General features: G+C 40.7%; 1 protein-coding gene across 4 annotated transcripts in view; it reads right to left on the reverse strand.

Annotated features, from left to right (window-relative positions):
• The window catches only part of FYB (FYN binding protein), an 88,946-nt gene that overhangs the window by 51,267 nt on the left and 17,767 nt on the right, over window positions 1-19,912 (reverse strand). For all 4 annotated transcript variants that reach the window (XM_019531989.1, XM_019531987.1, XM_019531988.1 and 1 more), the window contains exon 2: window positions 16,128-17,295. In XM_019531989.1, the coding sequence (XP_019387534.1) occupies window positions 16,128-17,268 (1,141 nt within the window). In that variant the 5' untranslated portion in view covers window positions 17,269-17,295. The remainder of the gene's footprint in view (window positions 1-16,127; window positions 17,296-19,912) is intronic.

Consider the following 19,912-nt stretch of genomic DNA (forward strand, 5'->3'; position numbering starts at 1 on the left):
CTGGCCATCCCAAGTAGTAGTCACAGGCATCCACAGAGTGGAGCAAGAGCAAGTGTGTAACCTAGGTTTATAAAAGGTTCAAAAATAGAAAAAAGTTTTAGAAAACTTCATAAAGCGTGAACCCCACCTTTCTCAAATGTGGAATTTCAACAAGTTCTGCTGTGAATTTGTTGGTGCCTGGTCTTTTATTTCATTGCTTTCAGGAGCCTCCACATTCTCTTAATAATCTTATGCATATTTGACTCATTCTCAACCTCTTCCTGTCTTCCCTTCATACACTTCTAGTTAAAGTGTTCTTTCAAAATGGATTCATCCAAGCGACCGTTATTCAAACATTCACTTAACTTTCCTCACTCAAGTTTTGCTCTTCTGAAAGGCTAGCCCCTGCCTGAGAAACACAAAATGCCTTCTGCTTTTCCTAAAACAGAAGACTTGAGGATGAGGAAAACTTCCCAAGAGGCACCAACAAATTCACAGCAGAACTTGCTGAGATGCTATATTTGAGAAAGCTGGGGTTCACACTTTATGAAGTTTTCTAAAAAATGTTTCCTATTTTTGAAACTTTTATGAACCTGATCAAACGATTTTAAGTTCTGAAACTAAAATGTTAAAAAAGGGAAGAGGCTTCAGCCACTACTGTCTCCTTGTGTAAGATTTCCCACACCACAATTTTTTCCATCTGACTTTTCATTCTATACATTACAAATATATCTACCTTGAGAAGAGCCAGATACTATAGACGAGGAAACTGTAGAGGATAACAGAAAATGTAGCTAGAACAGTGGTTCTCAATCTCTTTTAGACATGAGACCACTCTCGTAAGTCTGGGAAATGTACAGCACCCCATCTCAAAAAAGGATTTATTTATTATATTGCTTACCTCTTCACACAGGGACTGGGCAGGAATGAGTCTGTGCTTACCTCCATGTACCCCAGGACACATTTCAAAGGATCTCACAGATCTCTAGTTGAGAATAACTGTACTAGAGGATATATAAAACTCTTGATACGCTAGGTATGAAAAGAAAGCTGGTATATGGATGGTAGTTACAATTTCTCACATTTATCAGACATGTTCTTTCAACAACAGAGAAAATACATTGAGGCCATTTTTGGATGAAGACAGTGCATTCCATTTTCACTGATTATAATTCTGTAGGTTTTAATAATCATTTAAAGCAATTCACAAACATTCTTAAACTTGTTCATGCTTCCATTGCATTTTAAAAACTCCTGCTGTTACATTTTGCATATGTCACACTTTTCAGTTTTGCTGAAAACCATTTCACAGACTGAATGCCGCCAATACCTGCAAGGCTTGCAAACTTCTCTGGGGTTTAAAAAGAGCACCTCCGCAGCTCAGGCTTAAAAGAAGTTGCAGCAGTGCAGCTGAGCACCCACTTCCTACTTTAGTTATGGTTTGCAAAGCACTCTTTTCTCCTCGGCTTCCCTGTCTCTTTCTCTCGTTACTTTAGCTACAGATCTGTTATTCTAGGTTTCACACTGAGGCTCTTTTAGAAGCACCCAAAGTAAGTAACTGTGCTCCCAGCATTGCTGAAGCTGAGTCCTTTTGATCAATATTGTTGCTGCTATCAGTTATGCTATCAAAGACAAGGATGACAATTATTCTAAGTGTTGATCATATCTACTACAGGGAAGGTTGAAGAATATTTATATTATGCTCTTCTGTTCTTGCATGCTATACATTTTCCAAATATGTTTTTATCTAGGCATAAGGACTAGGGACAGAAGTTACATATAAACCAGTAAACCTGTTTAGAAACCAGTTTAAACCTGTAACAGACCAAAAGTTCAGCACAGATAAACTGGCTTCAAAATGGCTGATCCCGTTTTAAGATAAACTTAGAGATGGATGTAGTATCAGATGTAACTGATTCAGGTTAAACCAGTCTATGAAACTTCTGTCTTAAATCTTCTCTCAACTCAAATTATGCCCCAGTCCCCCAGCATCCCAGAATGCATTGGGGCCCTCCACTAATCTCCCTGCAATTACCCTCACCCCCTCCCCTGCAGCTGGACACATCAGGGCTACGAGGATTGCAAGCTGGTCTGGGGAGAGGCATGAGGCTCCTCCTATGGCCAGACTCCCAGCTCTGGGGCCCACACTGGAAGGGGACTCTTTCCCCCTTGGGGACAGGCTGGGAGGTATGCTATAGTGCCCCCTCCTTCTGGCCTGGGTCTGTGCAGGCCTCCACCTGCCTTTGTCAATTGAAAACCAGTTCATTATCGGTTCAGTCTATGCAGCTTAGAGCAACCAGCAAAGATTGAATTGATTCTGCCTTGGTCTTTTTGACTCACTGTATTTAGTCAAGTAGGCTAGGGAGTGCCACCAGGAAGCAAGGCACGACTGCTCTGTATGCTCTAAACCCTGACACTGATTTATAAATAAGTGCCATTACTCTCTATCTTGGCCAGACTTAGTCTGTGCCCAGGGTCAATGTGTATGGAGCAGGTGTGCTGTGCTGTGTTCACTGTAGAGGTCCCTAGCATGAACTGGAAGTTGTATTCGCATATCAGCAAAGACATAGACATATAGGTGTAAGGGTAATGTTTTTAAACTAGTGTTTCAAAAAATGTTTTCAATGATTTGAAATTAGTCATGCTGCAATGTTTCAAACTAGACATGATGCAATGTTTGGCAACTAGTCAGCATCTGAATCTACCTTTGGAGTCAAAAAACATTTTTAGGCATGCAAATAACTTTCCCTAGACAGAGGACTCCACAGACTTCAACAGGACTATTCTGAGGAATAACGCGAGTTCATTGTCAGCAAAAATCTCACCCTTTTGTATCAAACAAAAAGCAAAGACATTGAGTGGTATGGCGGACGTGCAGCATTTGCTGGCATCTGTGAAGTTACCTAAGATCACAGCAGTGGCAGCTTGTAGGGAGGCACATAGAATTATTCATGCTGAAATGTCAGATAAAACTCCCTACTGTTTGAAGTGTAACTTTAATATTATTCTTTACTTTAAAAAGATTTATAAACATTAGTCAGTTAATTTTATACCATATGGATTTATTTCTGAAAAAAAACTAATTTGAATTATTTCAAAATGGAATATGTTCTTTCCAAAAATATTCTGATAATTTAAAATAAATCATTCATAAATCATGGATTAAGGTCAGAGAGGGCATGAAAAGAAAACAAAGGGAGTTATTAGCATGAGCACTCAGTTGTTTAAAAGTGACATTTTGTTTCTCACATCAACAAGTTGGTGGTGCCTCTGATAAAGAACTCATTATATAGTTTTTACAATATTTAGACCAATTAATGTGGCATAGTAGTTAAAATTAATTAAAATGTTATAAATATGTAACCTGTGCAAATTTTACTCACATAAGTAGCTTAATGACACATAACTTTACATTCAAATCTTGCTTTTTTAAAATATTTTCCATTGAAACTTTGTATGCAAGGTTTCTCACTGTTCCAAATGTGTACAATCCATGGTATGGAAGGCTGGGTGAAAATTACACAAAATTAAATATTTCTAGTTTCCAAAAATAATCTTTTAGAATGAAGCAATTGACCAAATGATTAATATATACTTTAGGCTATTTTTTTAGTGAGTCCCTTACTATTTTTATCATAAAATAATAAAACCATACTTGTTTCTTGTTATGCTTATTTAGAAATTAAAACCAAAGGTTTCAAGAATGATCAGTGATTTTGTTTGGTGCAATGTTTAGTTGTTTAATCCTGGACACGTTAAAAGGGCCTGATTTTCAGGGTGTGAGAGCACAGCAATTGGGTATGCAATATCTGAGGCAAGAAAAATCACTTCTCTCTCAAAACAGAAATAATATGTGCCTAGCCATATACTCCTTAAAATAATAGGAGTTTTCTTATTCAAAAGTGTACTATTCCTTTAAAACAATAGTCAAATTCTTCATTCATATGTGAGCTTTATGTGCATGACAGCTTTATGTGCATACATGAGGACAGAGACTGGCTTCAGACCTACATTAGTTTCATAAGTTCCACTTAAAAGTCTATCCTCCAAAGATTGCCACAAGAACATAGACATAGAATTTTATCACGATGACCACTGACAGATGTGCAGTTCTCCAGAAAGTGCTATGAGTTAGAAGAACACCCCCCAACCTGCCCCAAGAGGCATTTGCTGTTTGGCCATGGGGTGGGGGAGGGCGGGGATTGAGCTCCACTTTGGAGCTGATCCAGTGGAGAGAGGCTGCCTGTCTACAGCAGGGGCAGGCAATTATTTCAGGCGGAGGGCTTCTTACTGAGTTTTGGCAAGCCATTGAGGGCTGCATGACAGGCAGCCCAGGGCAGATAAATAATAATTTTCTAAATTTTTAGGGGACCCGTGGGCTGGATAGAATGGCCTGGTGGGCCACATCTAGCCTGTGGGCTGCATTTTCCCTGCCCCTGGTCTACAGCCTTTCTCCCCCAGCCCCCTCCCCAGCTCTGGCACTATCTGCAGGATGGGACGGGGAAACCCCGGGCTGCGGTTTGCCCAGCCTAAACCGGCGGAGGGTACAAAGCTGAAGGGGGACTCCAATCCACTGCTCCCCCACTTACCCAGCTCAGGTTGGGCAACCCCCAACCCAGAGCTCCCTCTCCTCCCTTCTTTCCCCTCCCATCTTGAAGACAGCACCAGGGGAGAGCTGGGCTGCATCAGCCCAGCCCCAATTATGTACAGGGACTAAGAGAAGGCTGCTTTGGATCACCTTCATATGAGCCCTCATTACATGAACGTTAATTTGTTGCATGATTGGGCACTTCTAAAGCACTCTGCAGCAGTGCACTTCTGTCAGAGCACAGCTGTAGAGAGCTTTCAGGGGGCCGATTGCATGACAAATGTCACTTCTGTCAGCGCCATTTGTTCTTCTTTTTTGGTGGTCACTCTTATTGGGATTCTTGTCTTTTGTATCCTTGAGCTGGCAGAAAGCATCACTTGCCTGTACAAGTCTGTTCATACCCATGGCACAAAATGAATAAGAAATTATGCTAGCAATAATTAACACTTATTGTTGGTGACTTCCAGAAAAATCCTAGAAGTGCTGGCAACAATCAGAGGCCTTACTTGGGACTCTGGCCTTTCCAGGCTAGTACTCAAGTACTAACAAAGAAGGCGTAGAGGCATCTGCCACCCATTCTTAAACACACAGTAGAACCATCAGTACTTAAGAAGGGGCTTTTTGGCACTGAAAGCTATACACAGTGATGCTTGAATGTAACCTCTTTTTAAAACAAGACAGTTGTGCAAATGACAAAAAAACCCCACTCTCTAATGTCACTCATCAGTGGACAAATACCCCAAATACCTTTCTTTCAGACTTCAGGACATAGTACACTACAACGTCTGCCCATGATCCTCCAATGGATGAGCTCCTTGTAGTCATAAACAAGAGATCTACAATATAAGTAATTATCCCTCCATCTCTAAGGGACCCACAAGGTCTGATCTTCTCTCTGGCATTATACAAAATCTGTGTGAAGCCACTGAAAAAGCTGGTGGGATAATATTGACCAAAGTGCTAACAGCATAGCGATATCGTCTCTGGAGCTGTAGGGTCCTATCACCCTGCTTCCCAGTTTCTCAGTGCTTAGTTAAAATCAGACCTGGAAGAAGAACAACAACAGACTGAAATAGTGGTGCTCTGCCTCTGGCCTACAAGCCAGATTTGGCCTATGGGGGTCCCCCCAGGTCTGGAAATTTGACAGTGGGAGTGTGGTGGCAATTAACACTGCCACCGCTCCCCTACTGCTACATTTCCAAGCCCTGCAGGCCAAATGACATGAGCCTGCATGTGAGGCTGAGACCATAGGTGTGATCCAGCATGGAGCCCTATATAAAGCATTGGACCAGCCACAAACCTATGTCATACCACTCATCTGGCCAGCGAGGCTGAAATGTTGGACTAAAGCTAATGTCAGACAAGACTAACATGATGCTATCAGGGAAAATAAATATTAAAGCCTCTATTTCAATATTTGTCTCTATCAAGGATGTCTGTCTCAAATGGATTAATTATTCTGAAATCTTTTACTCTCTCACTCCTCATTGCTACTGGATGCCTGTGTAATCACAACAACAAAACTCATCTTTAACTTGCCAAAAAACATAATCCCAACCTGCTTGATACAGTTCAGCCTACCCTAATCCTTGTTTTCAAAAAGTCTAGGCTTTGTTACTGATGTACGTCTCAAAATGAAACAAAACACCCTGAATAAATTCAACTATTACAGAATACAGCAGTTTGTTTATTTAGTAATACAGATTACTGCAAAGCCACCAACAGTGTTAGCTTCCCAGTGAATTCTGAGTCTGATACAATCCCTGGGACTGGCTGCAGCTACCTGAAAAATCAGAATCTTCCTCCCCTCATTACATTTGCATCAGGGATTATTTTTCTGGAACAATGAATTGGTTGTGAGGACAGAACCTTCCCAGGAGATGATTTAGACTGAGGAATACATTCTTACAAGGGAGAATGATCTTGGATGTTACTGTTTTCAGAACTAAACACAAAACTAATTTCTTTAATAAATTCTTCCTATGCACACAAGTGCACACAAAAGGCACTTACTCTTACATACAAATCAAATGAAATTACTGATGTACATAAACTAAACAATTTCCTCTTTCATATGAAAGAGAAAGTGATGCGATGATTTGTATTTTTCAATAATTAGAGGAATTCTAGTGATATGTTGATTATACTACACCCCATAGCAGGGACAATATTAAACCTGAAGGCAATGAAAAGGAGGCCTGGAGAGTGCAAGACAAATACTGACATCATAGTAAGTGAAGCCAACCTATAATTTAACCAGGGCTTGGTGACTGTGGTGTAGACATTTTAATTACAAAATGAAATGCTTTTGACCAGTGCCCACCAGTCTTTGCTTCCATCACTTGGGCTTTTATCTTGTAAAAAAGCAATAATTTATAATCCTAGTGGCAAATTAAGATTTCAAAATAACCTTCTCTGTGTTGTGAAGTTCTCCCCAAATTTGTGTAGCAATTAATGAAGAGCAGGCCAAAGCTAAAAGATCTAGGAAATAAAATGCATGATTTTAGGCTTGACCCAGAAGGTATTCTTTTTTGATGAGCAGAATCAGCTTAGAGGTGATCCAGTCAGATCCCTTGGCTTAACTGTAATTTTTACTCTAATAGTGTCTTATCCCATCCCCCTTTTCCCACCTGACTAGTGTTTCCAATACTTTTTCTAAAAAAACCTTCATAACGTGATGAATCCCAGCCCCATCTCTCTGCTGATATACTCATCTCCAGCAATGACCACTCTTGTTGGTATACATAGGGCTTTAATTCAAAATGCCATTTACTTAAGAATTTGTTTATATCTGTGCTTGTTTAACAAAATACTTAAGCAAGTGCTAATACATTATAATAATCACATAGCACCAAAAGGGCACTAACAAAATTAACACAAATATAGGTGAAGTGAATTAATTCACTTTGAAATTTAAATAAGTGTTTGTAACATCTTTATAGTAATTGTTCAACTATATTGAATAGTACTAACAGCTACATTTATAATGTTTAATTCCTATGAATTTAATAGAAGTTTTATCATAAGCAGTATTGCAAAACTGAACCCTAAAACCTGAAGAATTGAACCCTAAAACCTGAACGTAGGTTATAAACATATAAATGAGCAGAAGGTGCTCTTGTCCATCTCATTAATGGCATGTAATAAAATACTCATAGGGTGTGTCTACATGAGACAATTTACTATGCAGTAGACTGATGTACTGTGCAGTAAAGCATCATTGTCTACACATGCACACCATTTACCGTGCAGTAAATCAGTAAATTAGTCTACTGCAGAGTTAGCTACTACCAGTATATACAGGTAGAAAACTAACTGTGCAGTGGGTACTGCACAGCAGTACAGGTCTAGACGCTGACCAGGAGCAACTGCCTAGATGCTGACCAGGACCAAAACCAGGGGGCCACAGGAGGGAGAGAACACCCCCAGTCCTGGCACTGCTCAGCTCCTGGCTTCTGCCAAGAGCCAAGCAGAGCCATGATGGGGTAGCTCTCTGCCCCCCTGTCCTGGTGTTGCTCAGCTCCCAGCCCCCCACAGGAGCCAGGAGCCAAGCAGTGTTGGGACTGGGGAGCTCTCTACTTTCCTGTCCAGCCAAGGGCTTCCTAGGAGCTGTCCTACTTCTGGGGCAACTTACAACCAGCCCCCAGCTGCTTGGGGATTTCCTGAGCAGCTGGGAGAGCTCTCCTGGCTTGTGTGCATCAGGACCAGTCCCTGTGTTCCCTGCCAGCCCTCTGCAGGGGGCCGGAGCAAGGCAGGAGCAGTCCTTTGCCAGTCTGCTTCCATTGGGAGCATGTCTAGAAGTGCTCCCAGGATAGGCTTACTGTGCAGTATTTTACTGCTCAGTAAACCTTTATAACATTAATAACACATTTAGATGTGTCCATTATATACAAAGGAAAGGTTGTTCCATGTGTTTGAGAGCAAAGGAAAATGGAGACATTCAGTGGAAGATCCCCAGCTGGTTGAACCTGCAATTGATAAAATTATGGCAATTCTACTCAGCTGCAAACTGCCCTCAATATTTTTATAGATAGCTTTCTTTCATCCTAAACTAACTCTTCCTCCACCCCCAACCCATGTTCAGTTAGTCAAAAAAGAATTGCAAGCTTCACACCAAAGAAAGGTATTGAATGCAATATGTTAAAATACAGGTTTGCAACATTTTTTTACAATGTAGCAATCCTTGTGGTAGGCTTGCTTCCTCTTAACCATATACAACCATAGACCTTATCAGACACAATCTTACGATGGGAAATACTGGAGTTCAGGTTCCTCCAGAAGTTACTCAGTGTGCATTTGATTATATTTATTCCCTAATCATCTCAATAGCCTGTCCACCTGTCTGCTCTGCCTGTCTAATGATTTGGTGAATTGTAACAGTAACTGTAATCTTACAGCTGTAATAGTTTTGGGCCCTGCCAGTCTCATTCTCAGCTGTGTATGTTGGACTCACTCCACTGATTTTATTGGACCCATAGAATAAAACCTGTCTCCACTGAAGTCAATGGCAAAACCTCTGTTGTGGTTTTAGGGTTTCCCTATTTATATTAAAGTGGAAGTATTTTGTGCTCTTTCTGTCTTAATTTAAAATAAAAGTCTCTTAGGTGAAGGCATGTGGCTGTAGTTTGTTCATGAAAAAACCCCGATACTCAGTATTTATCAACAGTGGGCACTGAGTTCTGCCTGGGGATTGAAAATATGCACAAGAAAGGGCAGGAATGAGAAAGGTAGTTCAGCTTACCTGCAACACAAAAATCTGACTGCTGAAAGCTGGACATACTGCATTTATAAGATGACAACTCTGTCTCTTGACAAAGATAGTATATTGATTTTGTGCTTTAGATAGACGGTCTTTTTGGGCCAGGTCTGGAGCATCTATTGATCTTATTAATGAGATCAATGAGATCTATTGATGAAAATAATTTTAGTGTCATTATTATTTAGAGGACAACATTCCTGTATTGCTCCATTTACACAATAGCTCACCCTACACTGCCCATTCTGATTTTCATGGTGACGCTATGATGTGGCTCTAAGATCAATATTTTTGTCAGTCACAGGAGCTTCAAAATCTGCTTCTCCTGCTTCCTAGAGATGTAAAATATTTTAAACTAAAGGCCATTTGAAAACAGAATAGTTTGGGCTCTTATTCACTGACATGAATAGGTGATATGTCCTTACCTAACAACTGGAAAGCTCATATCTTCCTTTCCATCAGGACCCAAAGCATATCTTAAGGACTAAATTCTGCTCTCAGTTAAACTGGAGTACATCCACCGTAATTCAACTGACAGCAGTATCAGCACTACCTGCCCAGAAATTTAAGATTTTTTTAGTAAACCCATGGGTCAAGAACTTGTTCTTCAGCTTCACTTTCAATAATAAGAATGATTAACATCAATATGGAATAGAATCTCAAAATAAAAAGTCCTAGTTTGAATCCCTGCTAGTGACATTAGGTCATAAGTTAAGTTTACTGCACATTTCAAATGCAAGGCTGGACATCTTACTTTTCTGTAAATGACAAGGTAATCATAAATGAGCCATTTTGTGAAACTTGCTGCCAGGCTATGCTGATACTGTTGCTTGGACAGCCATTTAAGCCAAATATGACTTTGTAGCATCCTATAGTTCAGCTGCATAATAAAAGTAGCTTCTTCTATTAGATGCTAAAAATAAAGCTGTAGTACAGCTTGGTTTCTATTAAAAATGCACATGTTGTTAGTTTGCCCTTTCTTCAAGACAGTTGTCTGTGGCTCAAGTATTTTTTCTTCCTTTGCAGTTTCATAATGCATGCACCTTTCTGCTGTTCTGTTATACATATATATCTCTTTCCTCATTTTAGCACTGGGAGAACAGAAAAATGACATTAATCCCTTAAATCCAAAATCCCTAAGTATTTTCCAAATACTTATACACATTATTATCAGTAGATAGTTTTTGGGCTTTAGTTTATGGAGGAGATGATTCACAAATACTGTAGCCTCAGGACTATCTGAGTATTCACAAATAATGAATGATTACAGAAAGAACAGGACATCCAACATTGTGCTTTTAGGGTAATTGAACAATTCTGGTAAGTCCTGTTTTTACAACTTCATTAACTAAATAATGATCTACTTGAATTAGCTAACTTAAAAAATCTTTTCTTACAACTCTGAAAGTCACTATTTTGTCTTGCATTCAAATCAGACCTACATTTCCTTGATTCTAATGAACTGTACATCATTCAATTAAGAAGGTATCAGTTCTGAAACTGAATTTTAAGATCATCTTTATATTGGAAGTACCAATGCTTGTCATTCACAGGGCAGAAAAGGGAAAGTATTTAAGATTCTGAATCTACACTTGGCTTTAGGTGGCTGGATTTCTGTAAACACACAGAACTCCACTGAAGTGAACATAAGTGCGAGAGTTACTTTGTGTGATTTATTGTAGAGGTACAGGCTCAGACTGAAAGATATCTGAGACAAGGACTCTTTCATTTGACTTGTTTCAGTAGAAGCTCCCCAGCACACTTTTAGATAGTTAGAAAAAGCAATGATTCTTTCTATTATTTTCTGCATCTGAAAAGCACAGATCTCCTGTGGGTTACAACTGACCCGACAATATACTCCACTATCAGTGGAAATGGCTTTAGTGCTATGGACTATGGCAGTAAGCCCATATGCCATCCAGTATGGAATGAGGTTTGCTTACAGAACTGGTTGGGATTATTTCAAAATACTTTGTCATTGGAAAATGCTGGTCATAAAAAATTAAAATGTCCATGGGAATATATTAGTTTAAAAATACTTTAATCAAGACAGATTGCTCAGATTTAGGGTGAAATTCCTAGGTAAAGGGAAAGACCTACACCAGAGCAGCTATTTGTCTGCAGTTTGGCCCTTCACTTGAGATGTGGGAGGGCCCAGTCCATACCCCAGCTCTGCTGGATTGAACAAGGGAGTGCTATTTCCCAAGTAAGCATCTTAACTAATGAACTGTGGATTCTGGCTCAGTGAATATTTATTTATACAAAGAAGCACACCCCCAGCAGGAGAGATTGAGATAAACTAGTCATAGCAGAGGTGATAGTTTGGCAGCTGGAGCACTCAAATGGTGCATGGGAGACTTGGTGTGGCAGGCCACTGTTTGTGCCTGCCACTTTAAGGGCCTGGAGTTAGCAGCTACCAGGTGCCTGATGAGGGCAGCCATTTTGAATCTGGGGCTGCCCATATAAACAGGGCACTTCTGTTGCTGGAGGCCAGGCAACAACATTGCCTGGCTGGAGGGCTGCTGTTATCATCTGGAGGTAAGGGAGGAGATGTAGGGGATGGTAAAGAGGCTCCTGGTCCTGGGCATGACCTAAAACTGTACCCTGCCAGGAGTGGGTGGCCTGGTGGGGCTCCCAGTGGTGCAGGAACTCCCAGGAAATGCCAGGCCAGTTACCACCCCAGTGAAAGGCAGGTTGGGCTGCCTTAACACCAGCCCTGACAACTGGGTGGGTTACCCCTTGTTGGAGGATCAGGAAGGTAGACCCCATGGAGAAAGAGTAAGGGCCATAGACTCAGGCCTGTCTGGACTTCCCCTTACTGCACCATGCTTGGGCCAGGACTGAAAGAGTTGAAGGGCCAGGGGCCCACTGCAAGGGATGCCCAAGAGCTGTGTGCCTGGGGTTCTGACTGGCCTGGAGGTGGGCCAGGGCTAGTGAGCCAAAGGTCTCAGGGGGACCTCAGCTGAAGGGGAATCAGTTCAGGGAGCTATGTTGCCTGGTTTGAAGGTGGAAGAGACTGTCTGAGGAGAGGAACCCAGGTGGGGGTTCAGTAGTAGGATTCTGGGGCCCAGTGTGGAGGGCCAGTGATTATAATAACATCTGGATGCCATCAGTGAGGCTTGGGCTGTGGTGTAGGGAAGGAAAGGAGCTGCAGATAGTGCCCCCTGGCATTGGGGCAGGAAGTAGGCAGTCTCCCACTTAATTACATCTTTAATTAATTAACAACAAGGTGTGGTGGGTGAGAATGTGGGTGGTTAACCCAGAAAAGGTGGGTGGGTCATTGTTAAATTGGCCCTGAGAAGGCCTTCTGTTACACTCGGGTTCAAGAACTTCACTAAAGAACAGTGACTTGAACATGAATCTCTTATAAGTCAAGTGCCCCAACCACTGGCACATTGATCATTGGAGACTTTTTTTTTTTGTTTAGAAAAATTCCAAAGGTCTTGACTTGTCCCACGCAGGAGTGGGAAGACTTCTGACATTTCAAGAAGTTTTAACAGAGGGGAAATCCACTTCCTGCCTAGCTCTGTTTGCTCATTCTCTTACTCAATTCAAAAATCACAGGAGCAGATGCAGTATAATACAACTATTGGTTGGGGTTTTGAGGCCAAGGTAACATGAAGTGTTTGCTTTCTGCTGAGGGGGTGGTACTTTCCTGGCACAACTTTTTTTTCAACTGTCACTTCAAGAATCAACAACCCTGGTTAACTGTAAAAAGGTACCATCACAGCATAATTTGTATCTCCAGAAATCCAGGAGTAATGACAGTCTGTTTACCTGAAAAAAATTTGCCAGGATCTATTTTAGTTAAGTTACCTGATAACGTACCTTTCTTCAAGTCAGGTTAGGTAGCGCACGTGAATATTAGCCATACTCATTGGTAGAAATACTTTGACTTCTGCGTGTTCTCTGTTATTGCCAACATCTGTTTCAAGCATTCAACAGCATAGATGCATAAAAGCACAATCCTTGCACCAGGGAGTTTGTAACTGAAGGTCCTGATCACTGATGCCAGGTGGTCTGCATCCTTGCAGCCTTGTATGCATGTGTAGCCAAGTGTATGATCAGAACCCCCATACAGATTGGGAAGGTGGGGAAATGGAGTAAGCAAGAGCATTACAAGAATAAAATCATGAAGGTTGCACGTGGATTGCCACATAATGAAATGCACTTTAAACATTTTGGTCTTGCCCTGGCCCAAACAGACAAACTAAAAAGAGTTATCAACCACTGTGGCATTGCTGACTCTTGCAGCATTTGGTGGTTTGTTTGTTTTCCCCCACCCCCCCCAAGGTGTTATCTGTGTAATAACACAGAACTCTCCATTTTCATTTAAAAATAAATGTCTCTGACTCTCTGGTTAAAGGGAATTTTTTTTTTTTTTAAATTTTTGAAAATATGATCCCAAATTAATTGGTGGGGTTTTTTTTTTTAAAAAAAAATAATGCTATTTTTTTTCTGAGGCCTGGCTATTACTTCTTGAATGTTTGGTGTTGCAGTACTGCTGCTGTTTTTGCTTAATCTCTGTGAGCCTGCTCTATAATTCATGGTCTCATGAACTTAAACTGCACTATCTTCATATTCTGACTGTCAAATGTATTGGCAGAAATTGAGAAATTCTGACCAGGGCTCTAAAAACAACGGTCTATTTCCTCAGCTGCTGTAAGCTGGCACAGCTATTTCATATTCAATGGAGTTACATAGAAGTAAACCAGTTGAGGAGCTGGCCCCTACAATGAATTCATGAAAACCCTTCCAAAAATACATAGTGACACAGGAAAACCAGAACGTAGTTACAAATAACGCTGTTTTTAGCTAGTGAGCACCTCACTTACCACCGAGAAGGGATTAACAGCTGAATATAAAGCTGCAATCATTTAGTGTTCAAAGAATGGCTTTTATTATCAGTGAGACTCACTCAGAGCTTGTATTTTTCCCAGAGTCTTCACCTGGGCAGGATATTTTCAAATGTCTTTGGTTAGGTCCATTTGGCACTATATAAAAATCAGCTACAAAACTGTAAGCATCGCAGCGTGCGACAAAAACAAACACGAGTCTTGACTACAGTGAAGCTTTTTGTCGGAGCATAATTGCAGAGCTGCAGCTGTATCTGTGCAAGCTATTCATGCAAAAAGTGACTAATGCAGCTTGATCACCTCTCACAGTCTGCTGTGGGTTTTAATAGCTCGTGAAATGATTTAAGTGAAGAGCTGCTAGGGAAACTCAAATTACTGATGTAATTATGTAACTAAAGGTCTGACTGACATAGGCTCTGAACTGAAGCCTGGAAAAATCATGAGACTGACTTTAACAATCGTGAGATTTTTTTACACAATAGTAAAACTGGGGTTCTTCTTATTTTCCTTCTGGGTTCTGTGGGGTATGCTCAAGGCATGTTTTCCAGCTTTTTATTTATTTATTTTTGCAATTATGAGGGTAGAAATGGGGTTTTCTTTAAAATGAAATTGGAGATTTCTATGTAATCACTTACTCTAGAAGCTGGTTCTTTAAGAAAAACACCAACTATTTTAAGATTTGTGATATAATTGTAAGTGCAGGCAATACTTATGTAGCTCAATGAAAAGTCCAATTAAATGAGTCATTTAAAGATTTCCAGAAAGCGCTTCCTACAAACAGACCTTAAGCCAAGCTAAGTGAGAATTTAAATGTTCAGCACCTCTGAAAATCTGATCATTTCTGCTTAAGAGCCTAATGTAGATACTTGAGAACCTAACTTCAGGTCCTAATGTTAAGGGAGAAATGTTTCAGATTTGTAAGACTGTATTCTTGAACAGCCTCAGAAAATTGAACCCAAAGCAATAGTGGTTGCACCACATCTTAGAAATAACTCCAGATCCTTCAACTAGATCTATATGGGGAAAGGTATCTGCCCATGCAACATACAGGACAACGTTGCCTATCTTGAACATAAAAAAACAATTGTTACTATAAGAAACTGCAGTATTTGGGACATATAAATAAGTACTCACAAATATTTCAAAAACCTTTGTAGAAGGTTGATATATACAGCAAAATGTCAATGTTTATATTGAGATGGTCCCAAGTCTAAAAATTTAGCTTTACACTTCAACCATCACAAAATTCAGTGACCCTTGTTCCTTCATAAAATAAGGGCCAGATATTTAGCTGATATAAATTCATACACAATTATTTTTTAGCTGTGCAAAGGAAATGGAGCTAAAATGGTTTATACATACTTATAATCATGTTCCAGAGTAGCTTGTAAAGCCTGGATTCAGATTGGGATCTGAAATCCAAGCAACTTTAATTCAGGGGACATTCAGTGAAGGTCTATCTTTATAAAGACATATTAAAAAGAAGGTATCTCACCTCTAAGTCATGTACTGTGGTTGGTCCTTGTAAAAACACAAAGAGATGTGGTGGTTACTAGAGGTCAATGTATATCACATGTGTAGCCATTAGTCTCCCCTCCAGGAAATGACTGTGAGAAGGGCATGTTACTCAATGTGTCATTTAAAGGAAATCAGAAATGAAGGCCTGGTAAAAGTAATGCTTGAAATATTTGATTCAAGTTATACCACAACTGAGCATTTTTCATAAACAAGTAAACTAAGCAAAGCAGCCAGCCGTCCCACATTTTGTACAATAGGTGAAGGCATCACATTATTTTTAATTCTGCTCTGTGCAGATGGGTAATGCAAGTATGGCCTAGGACTTGAGCAGGGTTTGCACGATGCAGGGTTGCATGCGTCAGCAATCCATGCCCACTGACAAGAGTTTCACCTTGAATGAATTAAGTAATAAATGGGGAAAAAGACTCACTGTCTTTTGTAGTATGTCTCCGAAATCGTTCCAGGTCCACTTTAGGGGGTCTGCTGGGCTTCTGAGGAGCAGGACCCACCGTAAAGGCGGGAGGCAATGTTTTCCGTTTCGGGGTGGTGGAACTCTTGTCCCCATCTTCTTTTTCACTGAAACTGCTTGACGGTCCTGCTCCAGCAAGCCTGACGGCTGGCTTGGGGAATTTAGGGGGAACTGAACCTGAATCTTCCTGGTTCATTTTACTGAGAAAAATACTCTTGGCAATACCAGTCCTCTTTTCTTCAGTCTTTTCCTCACCAGTTTTTGGGAAGCTCGGAGCTGGAACAATCCGACTGCCAACAGGTTTCAGAGCCACATTGGGAAAATGGCCAGCTGTAGAATCTGGGCTGTTATTGCTATTTTCCTCTTTTTCCTTTGCTGTCCTAAACGAGTGACCTTTTGGTCTGGGTCCTATCTGGCCTGGAGGTCCCTTATGCAGAAAAACATTTCTATTGGATGCGTCTTCATTGTGGGAGGTATCAGGGGCCAGAAGAGGCTTTTGGCCAAGAGGTGGTTTGGGGAAAGGAAGCTTCGGGTCATTTTCCTGTGATGCAGCAGCAAACTTTTCTTTCTTCCCAGCTATTTTGGGGAACCCAGGTTTTGGCTCACTCTCATGCTGTGGTACAGAATTCAAAGGTGGCTTAGGCCCCAGCACAGGCTTTAAGTCATGGTCCTGGGTGTTTGAGCCAAGGTACTTGTTTCCAGGAGGTTTGGGAAACACTGGCTTTGGCTCCTCTTTTCCCAGGTCACTAGGCTTGGACCCCAAAGGCTTGGGGAATCCAGGTCTTCCGTTATCTTCTCTGTTAGCTGCATGAGGTGGAGTCCCAAACCTGTGTGCCACTGGGCTATGTTTCAAATATGGAGGCTTTGGATCCTTTTCTGTCTTATCATCAATAGGAGGTTTTATTCCTAATGGAGGTTTAGGAGATGCAGACTTGGGGAAGGCGTGGGGCCCGGAAGGAGGACCTGTGTTCCCATGACTGGTAAACTTCTCAAGTGCAGCTTTTCTAGCCTGTAGTCCTGAAGACTGCTCTGGGAGTCGGAAGGGTCGACTGTTAACCAAAACATCCTCTGCTGGGTTGTTACCAGTATTGAATTTCGCCATGAGGGACTTCACATCTGCCTTGCCATCCTGCAGATGCAAAGAACAAGGCAAGAAAAAAAAGAAGAGACAGCAACAAATGAGAAGTCTTAGTCACAGTGTTCACATATACTGTACAATGAAGGATTTCCTGGTCTGAGGCTTTTAGTAATGTTGATTGGTTGGGGAGCTATTGTAGCATGTCTTCCTGTATGGCTAAAGAAGTTGAGTGTTTTGTTCTCAGTTTTGTGGTTAAAACAATTTTTCAAAGTTTTCAGTGCACGTTGATTTTTAATGATGGATCCTACACTGGCTGTACTTACTGTCACTTTTGTCCTCCTTTCTTAATTGCAAAACCTGGAAGCAACACTTGTTTTACATAAGCATAATAAACCTCTCCAACTTTGAAAATAGTAGTCCAAAATAAAAATTGGACTTGTCAGTCAAGCTAGGTTGGGCTCCCTGAAATTTGTATTGCATTTGTGTTATTTTTGAATTTGTGTACTTTTGCCTTCCATGTTACTGTACTAAGGCACATGAGCTGTCTATTCACCCATGAATAATTTGAACAATTTATTTCTGGATCAGGTTTTCTGAATTTTTAATATCATTGGCCAATTTAGCCCTTTCAAACAATTTGTTCATTGTACTGTGCTAGAACTTTTAAATAACATAAAAAACAAACAAATGTGAGAGTCTCATGTGTGAATCCAGGTAGTCACACAGACCTCAGCCTCACTTGTATAATACCCCAATGTTATCTTAATCCATCTTTTTCTTTTTATACAGCAGAGGGAAGAAGCTGACAATCATTATAGATATAATCAGATTTAAGTTAACTACTGCTGCTGGGTAGCAGCCACCCTTACCCATCCACCCACACATATACTTGAGACTGCTTGTCGGTTTCCAAAAGTAGTGGTTTACCTAACATGAACAGAAAATTAGGTGTCAGAAATGGAAATCAAGAATCCACAGTTCTGACTGTACTCTTTAACACTATATTACTTACTGTCATATTACAGATATTTTAAAAACTCAGAACCCTAGTGATCAAACATGTTAAAAGTCTGCCCTTTGAAGCTTAAACACTTCAGATACTTGTACTTAGGCATCATATACATGTATATCAGGTACCTGGACACACCACCACCACCCCGGATATATATATATACCTTGTGTGTGTGTGTGTGTGTATCTATCTATCTATCTCCAGGTACCTGATATATATATCAGAATTGTCTGGCCAATAGATTCCTTTAATTCAATCCTGGTAGCTTTTTAATTGATTCTGTTACGCTGTTAATCCTTCCAATAAAAAAAAATGTTCATGGTATTATAAATTATCATAATGTGAAGCTCATCAACAGGAGTAATTGACAGAATCTTACCATGGCTCTTAGAGACTATGGAAGTCTTTCTGGTAATAAAGACATTTTCTTGTTGCAAGCTAAGGTTTTGATGAATTAATACTTCCAGAACCTCTTTTATTAAAAAGAAACCATATAACACATCTAAATCCTACCAAAACATGCATTGTTACAAATACACTCCTTGTTAGTGCAAGATAAAATAGTTCTGCCTGCTTTAGGGCAACTTTGTTTTCTAATAGCAAAAGAAAAGTGTTTCTGATATTCCATTTGCTTTAAATTACTAAGGCTCTTGTTACATGGTAATTTTAGGCAGCTTCTGAAGCTCTTAATTCTATATTGGCTTCATGTTAATACCTTTTAAGTAGCTTAAAGTACCCCACCCAGTGCCTCTGCCCCCAGGACCTGGATACATACCCCAGCGGAGCCGGATGGCTGGAGCTCAAGAGTTGCCTATTAATCCCACCCTATACTTTCAAAATAACTGTACCGTCTTGTACCAGAATATAGCCTGAACAGAAGCAACTTAAATGGCTCAAGTTTACTCTGACTGAAAACACTGGGAATTCTGAAATGTCTTTTTACTGGAAACACTATTAGGCCCTCAGTCATGATTTCCTCTCTCTGCATGCAGAAACACACACTCGCACTTCATTTTCCATTCTTTCACAGGCATTAGGGCTGGAAAAGACCTCGGAAGATCAGAGTCCAGCCCCCTTTGTAACACCAGAAGATAATTTTGTTGTGAGTTTCCATTGTAATTGTTCTTTTTTCAAGCAAACAGAAGCACTAGATCAATCAAAGGAATGAGGTAATTTTATTCATAGATTCATAGATATTAGGGCTGGAAGGGACCTCGGAAGATCATCGAGTCCAGACCCCTGCTCAAAGGCAGGGAATCAGCTGGGGTCATAGCAAGATAAGCATTCAATTTTTTCTTGAAGGTGTTCAATGTAGGTGCTTGAACCACCTCCGATCGCAGGCTATTCCAGACCTTGGGGGATCGGACAGTAAAGAAATTCTTCCTTATGCCCAGCCTGAAATGGGTCTTGCAGTAATTTATGACCATTCAACCCCATCATCCCTTGGGGCGCTCTGGTGAACAAACGTTCCCCCAGATACCGGTGGTCAACCCTGATTAACTTATAGGTGGCCATCAGGTCACCCCTGAGCCTGCGCTTTTCCAGGCTAAAGAGTCCCATAGATCTCAGCCTGTCGTCATAAGGTCTGTTTTCCTGATCCCTGATCATGCGTGTGGCTCTTCTCTGGACTCTCTCAAGCTTCTCCACATCCTTTTT

This window comes from Crocodylus porosus, unplaced genomic scaffold (genome assembly GCF_001723895.1).
Source record: "Crocodylus porosus isolate Cpor-Errol unplaced genomic scaffold, CroPor_comp1, whole genome shotgun sequence".
Taxonomy (NCBI): domain Eukaryota; kingdom Metazoa; phylum Chordata; order Crocodylia; family Crocodylidae; genus Crocodylus; species Crocodylus porosus.